Source organism: Tachypleus tridentatus, chromosome 7 (genome assembly GCF_004210375.1).
Source record: "Tachypleus tridentatus isolate NWPU-2018 chromosome 7, ASM421037v1, whole genome shotgun sequence".
Classification (NCBI taxonomy): Eukaryota; Metazoa; Arthropoda; class Merostomata; order Xiphosura; family Limulidae; genus Tachypleus; species Tachypleus tridentatus.
The window spans coordinates 39,467,960-39,491,858 of NC_134831.1; the positions used below are offsets into that span (position 1 = coordinate 39,467,960).

A 23,899-nucleotide genomic window follows, 5' to 3' on the forward strand; every position below is an offset into this window, starting at 1 on the left:
ATAATATACATCTATTCATTCATATTTAAAACATACAGTGCTTGAAGTGAAATTGGATACCATCTCACCTCTTTTCGGACAGGTCAAAACCATCCTGCTTCCTTTTAGTAGATTGTCAACTTTTCAAAAGGGAAATGTTTAGTAGATGGTGACACAAATTCTTACGGCTGGGGAGAGAAATTATATTTATTTTTCTTAAAATTTCGTGTAAGAATGAGGCAGGAATGAGACAAAGTAGTACAGGTCACTCTAACCGAGTTCGTAACCACAAAGTAACCATTAGGGTTTCCATACTATAACCTAAAATCGTATTTATCTGTTTATATTTAATTTGATTGTCGTATTGCACTTTTAACCATATATAACTAATGGTCTCGTCACACAAATTGTAAATTACTTGATGAACGTGCAGCTTACATTACAGTATCAGGTTACATAATGCACGAGCTGCTCTCGAATATAACTTGTGACGAACTTTTATTACTTTTTCATTATCTTATTTAACCTAAAAAATTTCTAATTTTAATATTTTACTTATTTATTAAGCAGCAAATAAAGAATACCCATAAAAAACAAGAAATATAGTATTAAGCTTCAACAGCTTCACAAACCACACTCCTTCCTCTCTCCCCCACTTCTATTTCAATACACAGATTTCAAAATGGACAAAAGTTAGAACTTTTATAGATAAACTGTCAACATGTCTTCTCCTTAAAAGTCTTAATAATTCAGTTAGTGTTGTAAAGAACGTTTTTTTCTCGCCCTTATGTAAACAAAACTAACTATAGGCCTAGCACTGGTAACCTCAAATAAAAAAACAGAGTAGCAAATTAAACTTTGGGTATAAATAAAAAAAATACGTAAATTGTGCATTTTAAATCTAAAATTGCTTTGTTAAACTTTACTCTACAATTGATAAGTGATTTGTGTTCCAGGTTCAGGGGATGTTACGGTAGCTTTGTGAACATCACTTCCTGTGAATTGATAAATTATAAATTAATAAAAAAATATAGCAACATACACTGAATTTTAACAATAACATACTAAAAATAGATATGAATCCCAATCTATCATTTTACTCACCACTTGCCACTAACTTATAATAGTTTCAAGTAATTCTTCCCCCTGATCAGTAACACTAGACAAGGAGAAACGAGAAGAGAATCTCCCCAGTCTCGTTATAACTCAGTGGTAAATGAAGAATTTGGTTTGGTTTGAAGTTTGCACAAAGCTACACCCGGGCTATCTACGCTAGCTATCCCTAATTTAACAGTGAAAGACTAGAGGGAAGGCAACTAGCTAGTCATCACCATCTACTGCCAACTCTTGGGTTACTCTTTTACCAAGAAATAGTGGTATTGACAGTCACATTATAATGCTTTCATGTTTGAATACGACAAACTGAAGAACAGATTCGCTTCATATTAAATTGTAGTATTTCAAATAGTTTATCTATTGAATAATTCAGTTAAAAGTCTACAAGTTTTATAAATCCTTGAAATCCAATAGAAATACAGGTTCATTGTGGTGAGTAAAAACGAGAATAACATTATACATATAGGTTAACAATTAAAACCCACGAATGCGCCCGAGTGACAGCTTGGAATATGTAAATGTATACTACAAAGTCTGCTGAAAGCATAATAATTAGTTTCAAACTGTTTGCTAGGCTCAGGTGTCGGTCGATGTTTACATAGCTTTGACTGGCTTTCTAGCAAACGAATGTTAATGATGAAGCATTATGGTTCATGTCTCCAGTTCTTTTAGTCGAAATGTTATACACTTAAAACGAGTGATTTAGTGAGTCGTTTCATGTTTAGAAGCACCGTACAGAAAAGTACAAAAGTACAAAAATTGACAGAACTCATGCTGAAGGAGGCCTAGTATTCCCTGATGTATTAATAATGTCATCTTGTTTTAGCCACAAAAATGTGGACTTCATCCCCACTCAACAATATCGTCTTGTATTAACCACGAAAAATGTTCATGTTGCTTAGAAAGAAGGAACGCGGAACAACAGAAGAATGAAAATAAAAATGATGAACGGATAAAATAAAATAAAAACTAGGTGGAGGATGATTACTCAATCTTCATCCACCTTTGGTGATTAATTTTCCCTCAGATATAAGTAATGTTACATTAAACAACTCCCTGAAAAAAAGAAAACAATAAAAACGAAACCTCAAGAATAGAAAAAAGAAATAACTAATAGAGGGAGTTCAAGTTTTATGGACATTATTAGAAACATTAATAATATAAAATGAAGGATGGGACAGAAAAGAAATGAAAAGGAAAAGAAAAATAGAACTTGACAATAAGAAACAAGAAAAATAAAAAAAATGGATGAAAAAGATAAACAGGTTATAAAGTGAGGAAAGAACAATGGAACAAAATCAACAGAGAAAAACAAAGAAATTATATAAAAGGGAAGAACCGGGTAATAAACGACAAAGTAGGTAGACAACGTTAAACATATGAAAAAGCGTAATTGATGGTGGAACACACTACACGTTTTTACAGAAAATTGTTCTCTCTTCTTCAGGTATGACACGTAGTATGTTCAACCAATAATAAAACTCTTTGTGATGGTTACAAATCGTTGTTTCGCTACTTATTGTTATATTAACATAATGTTCTTCCTTACTCAACTTATTGTTGTATTAACATAATGTTCTTCCTTACTCAAATTATTGTCGTATTAACATAATGTTCTTCCTTACTCAAATTATTGTCGTATTAACATAATGTTCTTCCTTACTCAACTTATTGTCGTATTAACATAATGTTCTTCCTTACTCAACTTATTGTCGTATTAACATAATGTTCTTCCTTACTCAACTTATTGTCGTATTAACATAATGTTCTTCCTTACTCAACTTATTGTCGTATTAACATAATGTTCTTCCTTACTCAACTTATTGTCGTATTAACATAATGTTCTTCCTTACTCAACTTATTGTAGTATTAACATAATGTTCTTCTTTACTCAACTTATTGTCGTATTAACATAATGTTCTTCCTTACTCAACTTATTGTCGTATTAACATAATGTTCTTCCTTACTCAACTTATTGTCGTATTAACATAATGTTCTTCCTTACTCAACTTATTGTCGTATTAACATAATGTTCTTCCTTACTCAACTTATTGTTGTATTAACATAATGTTCTTCCTTACTCAACTTATTGTTGTATTAACATAATGTTCTTCCTTACTCAACTTATTGATGTATTAACATAATGTTCTTCCTTTCCCAACTTATTGTTGTATTAACATAATGTTCTTCCTTACCCAACTTATTGTTGTATTAACATAATGTTCTTCCTTACCCAACTTATTGTTGTATTAACATAATGTTCTTCCTTACCCAACTTATTGTTGTATTAACATAATGTTCTTCCTTACCCAACTTATTGTTGTATTAACATAATGTCCTTCCTTACCCAACTTATTGTTGTATTAACATAATGTCCTTCCTTACCCAACTTATTGTTGTATTAACATAATGTCCTTCCTTACCCAACTTATTGTTGTATTAACATAATGTCCTTCCTTACCCAACTTATTGTTATATTAACATGATGTCCTTCCTTACCCAACTTATTGTTATATTAACATAATGTCCTTCCTTACTCAAAACATAATAGGAAATATAAAAAATAACGGAAACAAACAGCACGTGAAAATAGAAAATTTTAAAGCAGTAAACGATTAATGCAAAAATACGAAGTTTATTTTGAATTTCGCGTAAAGCTACACGAGGGCTATCTGTGTTAGCCCTCTCTAATTTAGCAGTATAAGACTAGAGAGAAGGCAGCTAGTCATCACTACCCACCGCCGACTCGTGGACTACTCTTTTACCAACGAATAGGGAGATTGATCGTCACATTATAACGTCCCCACGGCTGAAAGGGCGAGCATGTTTGGTGTGACGGGGATTCAAACCCGCGACCCTCGGATTACAAGTCGAGGGCCTTAACCACCTGGCCATGCCGGGACTACATTAAATAAAAACCGGTGATTAAAAATACATGAGAACTAAGTCCATTTGGTAAGATGACTGGTCAGAAATATCTTATGAAGATAACAGTACCAGTTACACCCACATCAAAAGCTGTCCAGACTTACTTTATACAAATAAAAAAGTGGCCTGTCACAAGCGCTTGAAGGAAGCAAGAATAATAGAACCACCTGAGAGCACGAATAATACGTCCACTTAGCAAGTTGATTATTCACAAAAATATATAAATACGACACCCATCTGGGATATCAACCAGACACAAACACACTAAAATATAGAATACTAGACAAACTGACTGGACACAAACACTAAAAAAAGAAGAAACCTAGACACAATTAGCATACTGACAGGACACCAACACACTAAAAAAGGAAACTAGATTTACCAGATAAACTGACAGGATACGAACACACTGAAAAGGAAACTAGATTCATCAGAAAGACGTGCATGGCACAAACACGATATAAAAAATAAAACTAGATACATTAGACAAACTTACAGGATAAAAACACACTAGAAAAAGGAAACTAGATCCACCATACAGACTTACAGGATACCAACACACTAAAAAAGGAAATTAGACCTACCAGATAAACTGACAGAATACAAACACACTAAAAAGAAAAAAAGAAACTAGATCCATCAGATAAACTTACAGGACACAAACATGCTAAAACGGAAACTAGTTCCACCTGTCAAATTGACAGTGCCTGTCTTTAAATTGTAACACTTGCAACTAAGGCAATGCCGTCACTGTTGTTACATTTCAACACCTTTATCGTACAGAAAGACAAGGGCGTTCACTAACAGTTTCGTTTTGGGTTTACTTACTGATAAAAAATATTTTATTACAATTTACGTCATACCTTTCTAAGTCTAATCTTACTATAAAAGCTGTAAACTAATATAAAATAACACATTAACTGTTGTTACGTTTCAACAGCTACAGTATTACAACCAACTCAGGATAATTACTGTCGTTACGCTATGATGAAAAGCAGGTCATATTTTGATCAAGGTAGTGAGTGACTGGTTAACGTTAAGACAAAGTGATAAGTTTTGATCAGGGTATTCTCTTGATGATAAGAGTTCTCTAATGTTATAATTCGAATGAAAACAGATCAAGCATTTCAGACAAACCAGCTCAGTTTTATGTGGCTTCTTCAGTAAAGTTAGCGAAAGTTCAACGTGTCCAATTTTGCTGTTAAAATAATAGCTATTATGTATAGAACGCAGATCGAAACATCAACAGGACCCGATAACTGCCACTTAATGGTGTAGGAAATACATATTTTATTGATAACCATACATAGAAGATATAAATGATCCCCTTGTATGGCGTACTAAAACTTGCATATGCAATATTAATATAGCATCTTAGTTATGATACAGCTGTTACTTCCCTCAAAGGTTATTCCTAATTTAAGGAGTTCTTTTAAACACTGGAGAACGGTCACTATATAGTTTTAGTTGTATGCAGTTCACCTGCCGGTTAGTTTAAAGTTTTATAAATATCTGACAAAATGGAATCTTAATCCCTGGTAGCCGATTACGCTAGCAACTAACGTGCTCTGTGTAATTTTGAACAAACTATACAGCTAAACAACCTGTAGATTATCATACAACATCAAAATAATATATTACCTAGCAATTCCAAGAGTTATTTGCTCTCGATCAGGAATTCCAGAGTTAACTAATAATGAATTTCAGATTACATGTAACTAAATTTACAATCAAGATTTACGCACATTCTGCGTAATTAGCAAATCAATGTGTGTCAGTCAGTCCGTGTTTGTGCGCATGCTAACTCACGCGGAAACCCAAAATTTCTTTTGGCTAATTGCACATTAGTACTCTTACTTTTATTTGAGTGCAAATGTAAGCATATTTTAACGTGCATTGTAAAGTACGAGTACAAAACTACCACTCTTATAACATTAAATACAATTACTTGAGTAACATAAACAAACACGCAAGGACACCCATTAAGATACTTCTTTACCTTTCCATGACAAATAACACTATACCATTACATCTTAATATAAAATCCAACAGGCACCCAAACATCAACACTTAAGCAGAAAGTTTAAATAACCTTCGCACACTAAGCACGAGTTTACCTGCGTTATAATTTACGGCAATTAGTATCAACAGTCAATGCCACAACTTCATTCATTTTCGATACTCTGCAACTAACATAATATGCAAAAGAAAATAATTCCAGGTTTCATATGACATAGTGTGTGTATTTTTCTTATAGCAAAGCCACATCGGGCTATCTGTTTACCTGACGGTGGAAAATTGAACCCCTGATTTTAGCGTTGTAAATCCGTAGGGGGTGGCTTTAGATGACATACAAATGCAATTTAGACACGATCACACAATAAGTTTTTAAAAAAATGACAACTGTTTATCTTTAAATTTCTTGATACCATAATTTATAACTATCACAGGTTTTCAACAATCGTAATTCAGCGCCTAAGAAGAGATTTGTTTTCTTTCTTTTTTTTTAGCAAAGCCACAAAGGCTATCTGCTCAGCCCACCGAGGGGAATCGAACCGCTGATTTTAGCGTTGTAAATCCGGAGACATACCGCTGTTCCAGCGGGGGGCCCTAAGAACAGACAATTATACCTAAATTTAAATGCACTTCATAAGCACTCGATGGTTCTCAGCTCAGAATACATCACACGTAGTATTTCTTTGGTTTCTTGCAATTTACTTCGAAGGGTTCGTACGTCTTCTGTCCATCTACCGTACTTTCAGGTATACCCAAAGTTTCCTGTCTACAGGGTGGCCCGGTCCTTACCCATTTATATATCTCATGTATCCAGTGTATCTGTGTGCTGTTCCTCATTCTCATTGCGCTGTATCCAGTGTATCTGTGTGCTGTCCCTCATTCTCATTGCGCTCATGTATCCAGTGTATCTGTGTGCTGTCCCTCATTCTCATTGCGCTCATGTACCCACATACTTGTCACAATACGCTCTTCAAGTGTAAATGGGCTTACATCGGCAATATTTCTCTGAAAAAAAGAAACAAATGTATAATACATGCGTAATTGAATATAACATAATAACATTTGGATGGGTAGGGACTTACGGGCCACCCTGTAGTTACCCTACCATTAGAAAAGAGCGACACCTGAAATATGGATTATTCGTTTATTGACCTAAAACAAGATGTTTTTAAACAAAACCTCTTTTTTCTTTTGATTGGGTTTTAATTATGTAAGTATTTGTATATAACATTAAAAGTTATTGAATTTAAATTTAAAAACGAATATATTTGTAGCCTTTTCATTACGCTGAGCCTAAAATATTGATTTATATGTACTTTAAGCCTCGCGGCCATCAGATTCGTTCAGAATTCAACATACCTAATTTCGTACGTGAGTAAGCTCAGCAGGTCACTTAACTGTTTAAAATTTATGAATATACAACACTGCCTTCATATTTTATAAACTTAGTGCATCGAAATAAAATTACCACGACCAAAAGAAAATATTTCGTAATACGAAGCCAGAGCTTCCCCTTGTTAGCAAATGTTGGGCTTAAAATATGATTTTCGCAAAATGTGTAATTCGCGACTTTTGGAAGAGATCTGTGATATAAAATAATTACTAATCAAGAAATTACTTTTTAAAAACAATATCAATGGAAAACTATACCATGTTGGAGTAATGTGTAAAATAACATGAAGGTCGTAGGTTGTGTGGGGGAGTGTATTAATCGATTATCAAATATCACTAATCCCTCCCAGGATAAATGACAATAAAATATAATTTAAAGACGTTTCGCCGTTATTAACGTGGCATCATTAGGTACTCAGTACAAATGTACATGGCAATTAAATACACCTAATTCTTGGCGTCAAACACAACCTTGAACTCAGAATAAGTGTAAACGTACTTCTTGTGCTTCATTCATTAAAGGTTTGTGCTCCTTTAATAAAATTGCTTCTTTAATTTTACGTTTATTAATATTAAGTTCTGTACAAATACTTTTAACAAGCTGATTTTCACGACAATATTGTGTATCTTTAAACTGTTGATAGACAAGTGACAGAGCATATCTATGTTCTGATATGCTCGTGCTTACATTGCTACTAGTCACCCCCATATAGAGATTGTTACAGTCCGTAGGTTACACAAGGTAAACTACTATTTTCTAAACAGCAGTTGGTTTAATTCTTTTTTTTAATATTATATTCAACTTTTTCCTGGTAAAAAATTAATTTACCTACAGTTCTGTACAAAGGTGTCAAGACACAAGGTGTCATTCTTTTCATTTTATGGGCTAATTTTTCTACGACATCACATAATGTAAATTTCAACAATATGGTAATGCTTCACTGATTCCTGTCGATAATTGAATGAATCAGGGTTAGAATATTTATTATTCTTTACAATTCCCATATACTGGTACCAAGGGCATACCGTAAGGGTTCTGAATGAATGAACATACTCATCAAATTATGGTCTGAAATAACTGTTATGGTACCCCACGCAGTGTCTTAACTATATAGAAAGAAGCTAGCATATGACAGCAGTATATGAGAAATCAAGTTAACAATTTTCCACAAACAAACCATGATAAAAACAGTGTTTAACATTGTATATCTTAAGTTTTGTTGTCATGTCACAGCCAAAAAATGCAAAGAGAATTGTTAGTAGAGCAGAGTTTGCATAAAGGCTTTACATGATGCTGGTTGGACTCTCCAACAAATTGCAGCAGATTTTAAATGCTCCCCACTGTCAAGTACACCGTATATGGTGAGACTGAGAAATGTAAATAGGAAAGGAAGAGGCAAAACACGTAAATTCAATGATACTTATGTTACATATCATTTATGCGGCCTTCTTGACAAAAGGAAGACTACAACTTATCTCAAGCATGAGATAAACGACCATGTGTCAAATGACAGAAAAGTGTCCAGCACTTACAATTGACTGGAGCAGCTCTAGCAAGGCATAAATTTGACAAACTGACTTGTTGGAAAGGTGGCATCCTATGACAATGTCAATTTGAAAGTCACTGAGCTCTTCAGCACCACCCATTCTACTGCCAATGTTTGTCTATGAAGGTTGCATGGCTGTATGCTTGATTTTATGCACCTATTAACAATAGGTGTGGCTGAAATTGCTGAACCCACTGATGAGAATGAGTGTCCACATACTTTTGGCCATATAGTGTATGTTAGTTAGAACAGGTGCTGAAGGACTGTCCATAATTATTCCCTCAATCTGACCATGCAATTCCTCATTAAATAAAAATAAAGTTTGTGTTCATAAAGAAAAAACATCATTCGTATCAGAACTTCTGAAGGAAGGTGGGTTCTTGGATTTTCATTTGGTATAAAATAAGAAAGAATCGTTATTAAGAGGGCCTGGCATGGCCTAGCGTGTTAAGGCGTGCGCTTCGTAATCTGAGGGTCGCGGGTTCGCGCCCGAGTCGTGCCAAACATGCTCGCCCTCCCAGCCGTGGGGGCGTTATAATGTGACGGTCAATCCCACTATTCGTTGGTAAAAGAGTAGCCCAAGAGTTGGCGGTGGGTGGTGATGACTAGCTGCCTTCCCTCTAGTCTTACACTGCTAAATTATGGACGGCTAGCACAGATAGCCCTCGAGTAGCTTTGTGCGAAATTCCAAAAACCATCGTTAGTAAGAATAGGTTCACTGATTGGCACTTGTGTAAATAATGAGTCAAATCAAAACTAATTTAAAAATTACAAGATTTAAGTATGCTTAACAACTTGGTAAAGTGTTCTGCATGTTTTATAACACATTCTCTAATAATGTACAAGATCTCAATATCTAAGCTAAAAATTTAACCAGGTTATAATCAAACGGACCTCTAGCTCTAGTAGATTCAGTAGATCTGAGAAATATGACTTGTTTATATATCTAGAACAACCTATAAATGTAAGGTGTTTTTGCGTCACTAGATCGCTAAAAATATTTTAAAAAACATCTAATAAATTTCTCTTTTTAAAATTTAATATAAATTGGTTCAGTTTTTATTCTCTGTTTTTAGTCTGGTTGTTAATTAACTGTTTATAATACTCTTAATAACTCACTCATTTTACTTAAATAACCACAAAACTTTATTGTCATAACAACATCACTTTTGTCAGCTTTCATAATAACCAAATTAATATTCTATTCTAAAATGTTTAATGGATTTCAGTTCCACCTTTTCATGTTAGAGTTCATTAATAAATTTAGATTTAGTCAAACATTTTCTGTGAAAAATGACCCAAAGTATTTAATTATTATCTGTTTTTTGGTACTTGTACCACATAATTGTTCTTATCAGAAAAGTATTCCCTACTGTTAGCTTTTCCAACCATGTTTTCTATTTTCTCATCTTTTCATGTTAACTGGATAACATTTTATTCTGGCACAAGGAGTAGGTTTATATTTGTGCTAAGCTTCAGATTATTTTTGTGACGGCAATATTTGGTGTATTTAATTGTCCTATGCAATTATGCTGAGTATCTGAGGGTATTACGTTAACAGTGGTGAAACGTTGTTTTTGAATGATATGTGTATTTTTCTATTCCGTTTTAGCTATTTCTTTAATTTTAAAATTTTGTAATGTGTGGGACACTTACAACACTTAAATAATAAAGAATAAATTAGTACGTCTGAATGACAATTTTTTCAAGTTTATTCTGAGTGATATTTCGAGCAGACGTCTTTCTTCAAGCAGTAAAGACCGTACTACGGTGGAATTAGGCACAAAATAAACAAGACAAGTTTCCATTTAGACGTGGCAATTTATTCTTTATTATCATTTATCCTTATGTTTCCTCTCATATCTTGCAGAATAGCTGTCGTTTAAACAAGATTCACTGTAGGCCTAGCCCCATTACTTAAAAAAACTGACTATAGGCCTAGCCCAAATACTTAAATAAGGCCTAATACATCAGTAACGTTAAACAAAAATGGTAACAAAGTAAATTTGTAGAGCTATCTCCAAAATACGTACTGTGCGTAGTTTAAGTTTAAACTTTGCTTTGTTAAACTTTACACTGCAGTTAACAAATGATTTGAAACTTACGTAAAATCCAATGGCGATGTAAACATTACTTCCTGTGAATTAGGTTGTAAATTAATTTAAAATATAGCAGCATGCACTGAACTATAACTATAAAATACCTAAAATATATATGAATCCCAATCTATCATTTTATTCCCCACCTTTGTGTAGCAGTTCACTCAATCACAAAGAAAGTGTTTTATTTCTTCCACTACAAGTTTTACAAATACTCGTTTTTACAAACTAATGATCGGCCTAACTACACATATAATACTTAATAGTCATTTTTTGTCAAATATCTTGTGGTACAGAACTTCTCATACCTCTATTCTCTAGCGCTTTGTTGAAACACAAACTCGAAACTTATAGCATACCCATACCCAGTGGCTCAGCAGTAAGTTTGGGACTTATAACACTAAAAATAAGGACAACTGTGATGGACAAGAAAATAGACATTTTATTGCGTAGCAACTAGAAGTGAAACAGTAGCCTAAACTATTATCACTAAATTTAATCCACCACTGTAACGTATCACTAATTAATCAAAATCCTCGGCTAATTCGCACGTTATTTCGTCCAAATCGTTTCCTATTAATACAAGAAAGTGTTACTCATTACACGTTAATCGTGTGACGTAAAAAGTTCGATATTATATAAAAAAAAACAGTACAAGCGCCCAAAAAAAAACACATATAGTCTTAAACAGCATGATTGATATTAGTAGACTGCTTTGAATTATGCACAAAGCTATGCAGTGGAAACCCGGTTTTTGCCGCTGTGCGAAGGGATATTAGTAGAAGAATTTTTTTCTGAATGGTCATAAACTTGGTTTAAACTAACAGTTATTAGACAGTGCATAACATCTCCCTATAGTTAATAGTAACTTTCTAATGCCCGTTATCCTAAAACCAGTAAAGAAATATTTTATGCTTAACTGTTAAAAAATAAATATTTTTAGTCTGACTACTTTCTAAATTGACATTACCATGAACAGTCAGAGTATTACAGAAAAAGTTATATTTAATAGAAGTAGCGAAAGAAAATTACGTTTAGCATGATATAGTTTTCACTACACAAAATAATGGAAATCGAAAAACGAAACTTGCTTGAAAAATCTAATTAATTAATTACGTATAACAGATGGAAAAAATAATTGGGATACAGTAGTCCAAGTATACATGAACTAAAAGGTTCGAGTATTTTTATATGGATCAAAATTAAAATGTTTAGGAAACTATTATATTAAACAGGGTCGTACAACAAGTAGTACGGTAGTGAAATCGCAGACGTCGCCAAACCGAAGAGGGCCACTCATTTGTTTGTTTGTTTGGGAATTTCGCACAAAGCTACTCGAGGGCTATCTGTGCTAGCTGTCCCTAATTTAGGAGTGTAAGACAAGAGGGAAGGCAGCTAGTCATCACCACCCACCGCCAACTCTTGGGCTACTCTTTTACCAACGAATAGTGGGATTGACCGTCACATTATACACCCCCACAGCTGGGAGGGCGAGCATGTTTAGCGCGACGCGGGCGCGAACCCGCGACCCTCGGATTACGAGTCGCACGTCTTACGCGCTTGGCCATGCGAGGGCCGCTCACTGACCGACTGAATGGCAAAACGAAATAATGAGTTAGATTGGGGTACTGAATTTATATGTCGCACAGAGTGCCATCAAACATTGGTAGGGCACTGATCTTGAAACCTTTTTGGGTAACCCTGCCTTAAATAAGCAAACGAACTTTGTCACCACACTTTTTTTAAATTCCCTGTTCGCAAATGTTTTACAACCATCAGTTTCAACAGATACATTTGAATAACATTCACAATGTAATTGTGCTGTTGCAATAAGCACGTCAAATATATTGAAAAACTTAAGAAGAAAAACCAGGTATTTTACGGATTTTTTCTTTTCTTTATATTTTCACCCAAAGCGGCATAATGGGTTATCTGTTCATAGCTGCCCCTAATTATTAAGAGACAGACTAGAGAAAAAATAACTCGTCAAGAGCGCCCACCGCCAACTATTAGTCAACTCTCATTCAATTGAACAGTGGGATTTGACAGCCAGTCTTATAGCGTACCCACAGGCTCAAAAGGCAAATCACGATTTTGTGACAACGATAATAAATTATTGAAATTAAACAAATAAACAACTACTCTGAGCTTCACTGGTTCCGTTGTTTAATAACTACATGTTAAAGAGTTTAGAATAACTCTCAATTTTTGATTTATACAGCAAAACTAAAGTACATGAAAAATAGAACTATTCACTAACAAAATAGGCAATTATATTTTATTTAGCGACTGACCTCTATATTTTGTTTACCCCAAGGCCCAACAGATTGTCTGCGGAGTTACAACACCAGAAACCGAGTTTCGATACCAGAGCACAGTTAGTTGTGTAGCTTTGTGCTTACCTTTAAACAAACAATCTAGACCATTTTAAGTTTAGATTTAATTGTAAGTTATAATTGTCAGATTTCCATTTTATTGTTTACACTTCAGTTTCACCTTTCTCTATAAAAGCGAATTACTGAACACGCGTGAGAAGGGTTGCGAAATCCTCCTGAAATCAAATATCAATTTTCATAAGATTATTGAACATAATCAGCGTTACCAAGTACATTTATACTAAACGGAATTCGGTTTGTTTTGTTTAGTGTGTGTTTTCAAAGTTACTTTAATTTTTTTAAGAATAACAGTTTGGGTTTTTCATGGTTTGCTTTATTCTGAAGCCTCTTATTTTAGGCTTTATTGTAACAAAAGACACAATTAAATAATACTAGGAGTGGTTTAGGCGACTGACTGGATCAATTAATAGACTACACATTATTGCAATTTTAAAATCATCCTGTTCAATTAAAAATACGACCACAATCGCAAACTTTTAGGCCCGTCTACTTGACAGAATCTATCTTCTAATTAAGCCGCGCAAATCGCCATTTTGAGAGTTAGCAGTTTTGACCTTCTTTCGAAAGGTAGTACAGCTTATGTTTTTCGAGAGACTTGGCAACACGGAATAGTCCAGAAGATAAATAATAAGGCATTATAAAAATAAATATATTCTTGAACCTGTTTACACAGTAGCACAGACTCTGTTTAAACACAAATATACGTACTTGGACACGTTCTTTATTCCATGCTACACAGTAATTGATTTACATTTTCTAAAATAGGACATAGAAACGGGTGATGGTGTGCTTGCTTGTTTGTTGTTATGCGCAAAGCTATCTCTGAGGTACTCAACGCGGGTATAGAGGAGACGGTGAAGACTATTCAAAACGACTGGTGTAAAAGGCCTGATGATAAAAGTGACTCTATAATGACAATGAATTTACAGTAGAATGTATTCTATCATCAAGCATTTATCGTTAAATATGATGGGACAGGAGCTTCTAACAGCCATTCGGAATGCAAAAAAAACCCAAAAAAACAAGTAGTTTGTAAGAAACCAATCACAAAAGAACAACTTAGCTTTCATCTTTTTAGCCACAAATAAGCAGCTTACAGAACGACCCTGAAGTTGGTATTTGTGTGTGTGTGCGTTCGTTGTTGTTGTTTTCCATGTAGAAGCTTTTAGTTCATAGTTTCGTCATCTTTCGGCTGATTTGAGATCTAATTACAGTTTTAAACACAAATGTTGATTTTTCACCATATCCATAAACGCTTGTTAATATATTTTTAGAAATTTATTATGAGCATTTACTGTATCAATGAAATGCATATTTATATATTCTTATGTAGGAACATATCTTGTATGTGTGTGTGTGTGTATATATATATATATATATATTTGCTGGGACATACCAACAAAGTGCCCTCGGGAAGTCAAACCCTTTCGACTGATGTATTTGATCATATCCAAGGTCTCATATATTAATTTATTCTAATTCTGCCAAAAAGAGTTTCAATTTGAGGGTAGGCTGCTAAAAATCCTTATGAGTAATAAAAATCGAATGGGGTGCGCTCGTCCCTCGTTTGGTGTTGCTGGCGCACAAAAATATAGCTAATAAAAAAAGGGGAGGCCTCATAGATTAATTTACTCTAATCCAGCCTAGTAAAATTTCAAGCACCACTACAAAAAATTACATCTAAGGAAAATCTTTTCATAGTAACAATAAATTAGAGATATTTGCTACAGCGTAATTCACATTATGTTACCCAAGACTTCTACCAAATTCGAAAATTTCAATAAAACATTGTTATGGGCGGACAAAAGCAACTAGAATTATTTCATGTCAATATTTAATAAGTGTACCTGAGTTACATTATTTGTATCGTGTTACGTTACATAACTTATAGTTGTATTGTATTGGACTTCAAAATTATAATTTAGTATTACTGAAAAATATTTGGCACTAAAATCGTAGTAATATTTATTTATTGATCTTGAAATACCATTTTTTATCGGTTGGATCACACCGATAACTGTTCGTTGTATTTCTAAAACAAAAGGAATTGAGCATAACTTGCGTGAATATATATACCACGATAACGATGACACAAGTAGGGTTGTTACTAGATGTATTTCAGAAATTATGGAAAACAATGGCCTTAACTTAAATAAAGTGCGTGTCATCTTATGTTGCCAGTAATACATCTGTTAATTGAGAGGCTTAAACGATTAAATGACAGAATTATTCAGGTTGGATGTAATTCATAACTGCGTTAAAAATGATGTGAGAGCTATGACTTATCGCGTTGAATGTCTAATACTGAAAATATATAGCTCACTAGCTCTGCTAAAAAAATGACAAAGAACAGAATCTTTCAATTAATTTTATGTTTAAACTTGTGTCTTTGACACTTCAAATTCCATTCCCAAACGCCTAATGTAAAAATTTTGAGGCTAATAACCCAGCTATGGTGCAAAGTTACAGACATATGCTGAACACAAGTTACAGGTGTAAATGGGCGTCAGTACCTCATGCACTGACTTACGAATACGTCAAAAAATCCCCGTATTTGAAGAAAGCCGCAAAAGGCCAACAGAAGACAAAGCACATCGCTACGGGAGACCTAACTTCTTGAAAATAAATACACTGTATAACATAATATTTGTTGTGTCCACTCAGGGAAATCGAACGCCTGATTTTAGCGATGTAAATCCGTAGACTTACCGCTGTCCCAACGGGGTGGCCCGACATGGCCAGGTGGTTAAAGCACTCGACTCGTAATCAGAGGGTCGCAGGTTCGAATCTCCGTCACACTAAACATGCTCGCCCTTTCAGCCGTGAGGGCATTATAATATAACGGTCAATCCCACTATTCGTTGGTAAAAGAGTAGCCCAAGAGCTGGTGGTGAGTGGTGATGACCAGCTGCCTTCCCTCTAGTCTTACACTGCTAAATTAAAGACGGCTAGCGCAGACAGCCTTCGTGTAGTTTTGCGCGAAATTCAAAACAAGTCACAAACCCAGCGGGGCACTAATAAATCGGACACTCGTCCGAAATAAATTATAATATGTCACAGCGGGAAATATTTTATGGTATTGAACGATTCAAATTCGTCTTGCCTATTCCGAAATCCAGAGCTCTATTATAGGGCTGTGCCTGGTAATCAAAATTAAAAAGAGAGCACAACTTACACAAAAAACGTGATAAAAAACAAAGGTTTTTTTTATGACACCCTTCTTCACTCACAACTGGCCAAGTGGTCAGGACACTCGACTCCTACTCTAATGGTCGCGGGTTCAAATCCTTCTTACATTAGACATACTTAGTCTTTCCAGCCGTGGGGCGTTGTAATATGACGATCAATCACATTATTCGTTGGTAAAAAAGTAGTTTAAGAGTTGATGGTGAGTGATGATGACTAGCTTCCTTCCCTCTAGTCTTACACTCCTAAATTAGGGATGACTAGCGCAAAGAACCCTGGTGTAGCTGTGCGCGAAATTCAAAAAACAAACAAAAAAATGTCGCTAACAATTCAAATAATTTTAAAACAACAACTTTTTCGTTTACTATCTACCTAACCACATCAGTGGGGCTAGACCCTAAACGGCTTGGACTGTTGGGACAATTTTTTTCCAACTTACTTGACAGGTTCATAGGTATTGGGACAAAATTTCTCCACCTTACTTGACAGGTTTATAGATATCCTCTTTTGATATCACTATGTAATACAAATTTTGTTCCTAGATAGTATGTGTTATTTCTTAATTGCTTATGTTGTAAAAGGACAGAAAATGGTCATTATTCCCTTCAAACTTTGCTTTTGTGGCGTGGATAATGAAATTTAAAAGTTAGCCTATTTTCAATGTAAAACGGGAAATTTGCACATTTTCATTTACATACGGTCTGGATTAAACAACATATAAATCAAGATTTACATGTATTTATACTAAAGCTATACAAAAATGAACAAAAATGTTTAGAAGTGACTTGCGACTTGCATACTTTCATCTAACAAATTCAGTTCCTTAAGCCTAGATGTCAAAAGCTCAGCGTTCGACTTTGTTAGACCAAGATCTCTGATCATGTCATTGAGGTCTCTTTTGTTGGGGTAATATGGGTTTCTCTCACCAGCTGCATCTCTGAAATTGTAATCTGGATCTTCAACGTCTATCTCCTCTTCTGATGTGTTGCTCTCTTTTGAGGATGGCTGCTTTCTCTCTGACGGAGTGGGTACAGCGAGCTCAGGGCAGCGTGGCACTAAAGCAATGGATGATAGAAGGTCCGGATACATGATAGCAGACATACTCTTGCTCGCCCGACGTTTGGAAGAGTCCACCATGCAGAAGTAGCAATTGCTTGAGTGATCAATGGGTTCATGCCAAATCCTTGGAATAGCGAACTTCGTGGCTCTCTTTTCCCCTCTGTACCATCCTGCAAAAGAGCAAAATAAAATTATTATGAAGAATAAATTTATTTCATCCACAACTAATGTGTAAGAAGTTCATGCAAAATATTTTTGTGATATTTTTCTATACTTTTGGAAATTTAAAAAATAATGGATTAAAAGATATTTAAATTTTAAAAGGTCTAAACTTTGTATAATATAAAATCTTACTATTCAAACAAGCAAAAATTACCCGTCTTACCTTCTAGAGTTTTTTGTTGTTGTTGTTGTTTGTTTGTTTTTTGCAGTGTTCGCAGATAAAATGAGGTTCCCAGGGTTTGTCTTGATCCCCAACAGGCATGCAGAAATGTGCCTTGTAGGCTTCGCACATTTTAGCAGATTCTGTCATAGAGTACGTTTTTGCTCTTGTCTTAATAAATTAGCCACATACATAGCAGAATGCGTCTGGAAAATGCTTGCAGCTTTTTGATGTCATCTCTGATAAAATTAGATGGGTCTATGTGTTCACTTAGGCAGCTAGAACTAAACTGAAGTGGAGAGTGGTGAACCCGTGTATAAATATATTACTATGGAAAGCTCTACAACATTCTAGAAAGTTCTTCAAAATTCTTGTATGTTAGAGAAAATTCTCTATCAGCTACTCAGCATTTAATCTACCTGGAATGTTCTGGAAAATGGGTAAATTTGAAAATTTCGTTACCCAGGTCACAAAAGCAAAATTTGAAGAGAAAAAATAGGTCTTTTTCATTTACTTTAGGCATAAGCAATTGGGAAATAACACTTTCTGCCCAGGAACAAGAAAAAGTAAAACATTTTGTTATATAGTGTAATCAGTTATCCCAACAAACACAATTAGCATGTCAACCTAAAACTTTAAGAAATGTTTAGGTGAGTGTATGTGTAACCGAAAATAATGAAGCCTAAAGCTTCAAATGGTCTTAATATTATATTTCCAATAAGCTATAGCAGACTTTGTAAATACACAGTTAAGAATAGCTAACTATGTATCTGTTAGGACCTTGAGAAGAAAACTAAGTTGTTGGTAACTGCGTTGCTAATGTTTTACATATATATGTGGTGGTGAAAATACTTGTGCAAAATGTTGTAAAAACATTTGCTTTGTTCCAGATATGGAATAGAATGGAGTAGGAAGTACGTGTCATTTACTTAAAACGTAGCGGAGACCTCAGGCCCCCAAAAGATTCTCACCAGCAAAATGGACTTGAAATGTGACAAGCACCTTCCAAATTTGAGAAAAGTTAAAGAACGTGGTACATTGCATGTTGAGGTCAGTTTTAAGAAAAACGATAGAGTACAATTATTTAAAGAAAACAAAGCGAAATGGCACAACTTCCCATCTCAATTGTTCATCACCTCAGTTACAAAGAACACAGAAAATGTAGAAAAGAAACTGAAGTAAGAGGCTAATAGCAAACGACACTGGCTCTCTGAGGAACCTAAGAAACATAAAACTTTAAAGGCAATTTAAATATGCTATACATATTTCTTACCTATCAAGCTATTAAATTTTCTTTGTCCGTGAAACTAGTCATTTCAGTCAAACCCTGTCTTTGACCACAAGGAAGCTTTATACAGTATTTTACCAATTTTCTTTAACTGAAATTCACAATTTATGCAAGATTAAAATATGTGATATGTGTTGTCTATTACTTTTTTTCTGACGTTGAATAAATGCACAATTTACAAGTTTATGCAATGAAGCATAGTAATTTAAAGAATTTTTTTCATAAACCTCCCTTTCTGTTGGTGATTGAAAGTGGTAACATTTTTAGTATGCCTATATATTCTCAAAAAAAAAAAAACTGTGCCAATTGTTATGCCCTCTTCCGCCGTGTAACTAATTTTCTACTAAGATAGCAGACTGAGAAAAATATACATAGTGACAATGTTTTGGCTACATTGTGAAATTATAAATTTCGGTACAAAAAATTACTCATACAACTGTTTATTTAATTTCTAATTGTATGTTAATTTGAAACAGCTAAAGCAATAGTATTAGTCCGTCGTAATTTTAACAGTAAGCCAACATTAAAGCGTCAAGAAGAGGCCAGTTTCAATTAATTTATATTCTTTCTCATAGGTAGCGGCACCGTTTCTTTCAAATTTGATAACGCGACATGTCCTTATCGCATCACACAGCATAATATAATTTGTATTGAGTGACTATGTAGCGATTAGCCAATTCAAGAAAAATAAATTAGTTTTTCAATCTTGAAGAAATAATTTATTGATTTTGTACCTTTCAATTTCGCAAAAAATCTTGGGATTCCGATCTATTCCATATTGATGTTAATTGGTGGAAACTATTGTGTGTTGTTTTTTATAATTTGCTAAAATTATAAAAGGGCGTTCATATTGTATATTAAGTTGATTTATAATTTATTTTAAAATTTTGAAAGTATAATCTGTGGTGCCTATCAGATATTACAAGAAAAGTAAAATAGAAGCCATAACAAAGCCAGAAGTTTTGAACAAAACTTAGAAATTCGTGCTAAAACTAGCGTATGAGTATTTTACAAGCACCAAAACGTGACAGAAATATTTAAATGCGTTGTTAGCAATTAGCTAAATAACAATTGTGTAATTAGTTTGAATTATCGTTATCATATCTTAGCTAGTTCCCTCAATTACTACCTTATCTCAGTGAGAGGTCGCTTTACTATTAAGATGGCTGGATTAATACAATCTGTTGCGCGTCAAGCGCAAGCTACTTTTTCGCGTAGTATAACGGAAGAATCCTTTGGTGAGTATTTTTCAAGCCTCCATAAACTTGTGAACCAGGTTAGAGCTCCTGATGTTAACTTAAATCAAGATTTGTTAAAGAACACAAAAGATTATTCACTACTCAAATCCAAAGGCATTATAGCTCCAGTAACGTATGTTGGAATGTATGAAGATCATACATTTTCTATGGGTATATTTGTCGTGAAAAATGGTGCAAAAATACCATTACACGATCATCCTCATATGTGTGGAATCTTGAAAGTTTTGCACGGAAAATTAAGTATATCAAGTTTTAATTCCTCAATAACAAATGGAAAAGAATACAAGTCTCCAGAAGAAATACTAGCGATGGTTCCTCCATGGCAAAAACATCGTTTGTTTCCAGCAAAACAAAACAGAGATATTATTGCAAGTCCCGATAGTGAACCTTGTGTCCTTACACCCAAAGAGGGCAATTATCATGAAATAACAGCTCTAGATGGACCTGCTGCATTTCTGGACATTCTTGCGCCTCCGTATGACATGAAGGAAAGAGACTGTCATTATTATCGTAAAGTAGGAGAAACTCGACAAGAAGGAAGAGATTCGAAAATTTCGTGGTTGGTTGAAATACCTGCTCCAACAGATTTCTGGTGTAATACATCGCCATATCTTGGCCCAAATGTCCACATATAGCCCTTTTATGTATAGAATATTATTCAGTGCACATTTTTAAACTAGAGACCAAATGTATTGCTCAGTTTGAATTCTGAATCGTATGTTGCAAATTTAGTTGATTTAAGAACATTTATATATTATTTTCCTATTGTTTTAACCCTTAAACAGCAGGAATGTTGTAGGTTGAAGCATCAGTTGATGATGGCTGCCACTTAAGGGTTAATGGAGTTGATCCTAGAAAATGTTCCTGTTTGATAAGGAACTAGTTGTTTTTGAAAACACCAAATGGTCTGTAAAATTAAAGTTTTCTGTTGAATTACAAAATTTAATTGATTTTGATTTAGCTTTAACTTCATATTTAAAATGTAAAAAACAACACTAAATTATTAATTCCAACTAAAAGTTATACACTAAGTGAAACTAACAAGTGACACTTGTTAGTGTCAGTTGGACACTGAAGCAAGAAACCAACATAAAATTGTAAGAACAGATATGTACAATTATTTATAGTATTAAACTAGGATGTAAAATACATATCAGTAGGTTTCACCAAAACTTCAAATGTTTCAAATATGGCAGCATTCATAGTGATCTAAAGAACATACATTTATAATAAATTAACTTTGTAGATTAAATGGTATAATTGTAATGTACAACCTGTTAAGGATTATTAGTCAAACTATAGGAGCACTGGTAATGATTGGTGTTTTTATTTATAGTTAAATAGTTTTGACTTATTGATGTAGCTATGTTTTACTGAGAAATGTTTCAAAATTTTCATAATAACTGTGTAATAACTGACAAAATTGATTTTGTTTGAGTTTAATCTATTATCATTGCAGTTGTGTAGTTTTGTATATGAACTGTAGGAGATGTTTATCTGTGTTTTGGTTGCATCTTGGTAGTAAATAGTGGTGAGAACATTTAAGTATAATTCAAAAGGCTTTGATTTGTATGATTATGAATAATTATGTAGAAAGAGTGCTTAGATAAAGTATCTATAAGTGGTTATGAAGGTTAGGTGTTGAAAACTGACTGTACAAAGTGTTCTCAGATATTTGCATAAAAATATATGAAAAAAATTATTGCCATTAGATTATATTCTCTTAAACTATTTTTCAATATCTTTAGATACTGCATTCTTACTAACTAAAATGTGAAATTTTTTACTCTGCTTTCTTCACATAATATTTGAAACATTTTGTTTTGTTCTTTTATACTATCACTAAGTGATACACTTTAAATATTTATTACATGTGAATTAACTTCATATGTACTTTTGTAAGGAGAGAAGGCAAGATCATATCTAACTTTGAGAATATTTTGTGAAAGAAATATTTTTATCTAGAGAAAAACTTTCAAATATATCAGTTTTTCTAGTATTTTGAATATCAACATTTTATATGTTGAGTACATGTAACTGCAAATGCTATAAGCACCAAGCCACTTCAACATCATATGGTAACATTGAATTGTGTGTCTAATTAAGTGTGGTTTTTACATCTGTGTAATTAATCTACAATCTAAAAATCTTTTTCTTTAAGTTATTCTTACTAGATCCTTGTGTGACCGTATTATTTCTTTCAAATGTCTGGCTATCAAAAATTCCATAAGAACTAAATCGTTTAAAATGCCACATATGGTAATTGATACAAATTGTATTTTTCTCTGCTTTGTGTTTTAAAATATAAGTATATAGGAAGTTGTATTAAAGCTGCAAAGACATCAAATTCATGATTACTGAGTAGACTAAATATGTGAATATTTTGCAGCAATATTTAGGGACTGACTTAGTCTGTGGAACAAATCTATGTAACCTATATGCTTACTTAATAAAACGTAATGTCTAATATTCATGCCCAATCAGTCAAATTCAAACAAATATTTAGCCATCAAGTACAACTCCCCAGAACTCAAAGCAGTAAGCTGACTAAGAAAACATATATGTAATATAAATGTGTGTTTGTACTGTTCTAGCCTGAACAGCATCTTATTTCAGTACTTTTCCATTCAATATATTAATTTATTGGTCTCAGCAAACTCCAATGCCAAAAATAGCTATTGGCTACTTCTGTTACAATGTAATATTACAGAAACAATGATTGATTTCTAATTCTGTATAGTACCACAGTAACAATAACTGTTATCTACCTTTTGTTATACCATATACCAACTCCAGAAGAAATACTATCAGTGGTTTCTCCATGGCAAAAACATTGTTTGTTTCCAGCAAAAAAAAAAAAAATTAAAAAAAAATGCAAGTCCTGATAGTGAACTTTGGGCCTTTACATCCAAAGAGGGCAATTGTTACCTATTTATGTTATAATACACTATAGTACTGCTGTAACAGTGATTGTTATCTTCGTTTGTATTACAATAGAATTCAATACTGGAGTAAGAATAATTGTTGTTCTCTCCTGTGTTAAGATGCGTTAAAGTTGAGCAATAAGAATAATTGTTGTTTAATCCTATGTTATAGTGATATATAAGTCTGCAAACCTATAATGGTGTAATACATCATTTGAAGTCATCTTTGCTGTTTTGTACTTGGAGATTTGATTAATTTTTGTCTGCACAATTTTTCATCTCCTACACTAAAAATACATACTTTTGAGCATCATTAGTACAACACTGC

The 23,899-nt window shown here is 33.7% G+C and overlaps 1 protein-coding gene across 1 annotated transcript; it reads left to right on the plus strand.

The window, feature by feature from the left end:
- The first annotated feature begins 20,523 nt into the window (after positions 1–20,523).
- LOC143255480 (2-aminoethanethiol dioxygenase) lies at positions 20,524–23,116 on the plus strand. The gene has a single exon (XM_076511207.1). The coding sequence runs from the start codon at positions 20,551–20,553 to the stop codon at positions 21,280–21,282; it is 732 nt and encodes a 243-aa protein (XP_076367322.1). The 5' UTR covers positions 20,524–20,550; the 3' UTR covers positions 21,283–23,116.
- Positions 23,117–23,899: the final 783 nt, after the last annotated feature.

Bases quoted from the DNA above. Each gene is read 5' to 3' on its own strand.
- LOC143255480 (XM_076511207.1), top strand. From the start codon at position 20,551: ATGGCTGGATTAATACAATCTGTTGCGCGTCAAGCGCAAGCTACTTTT.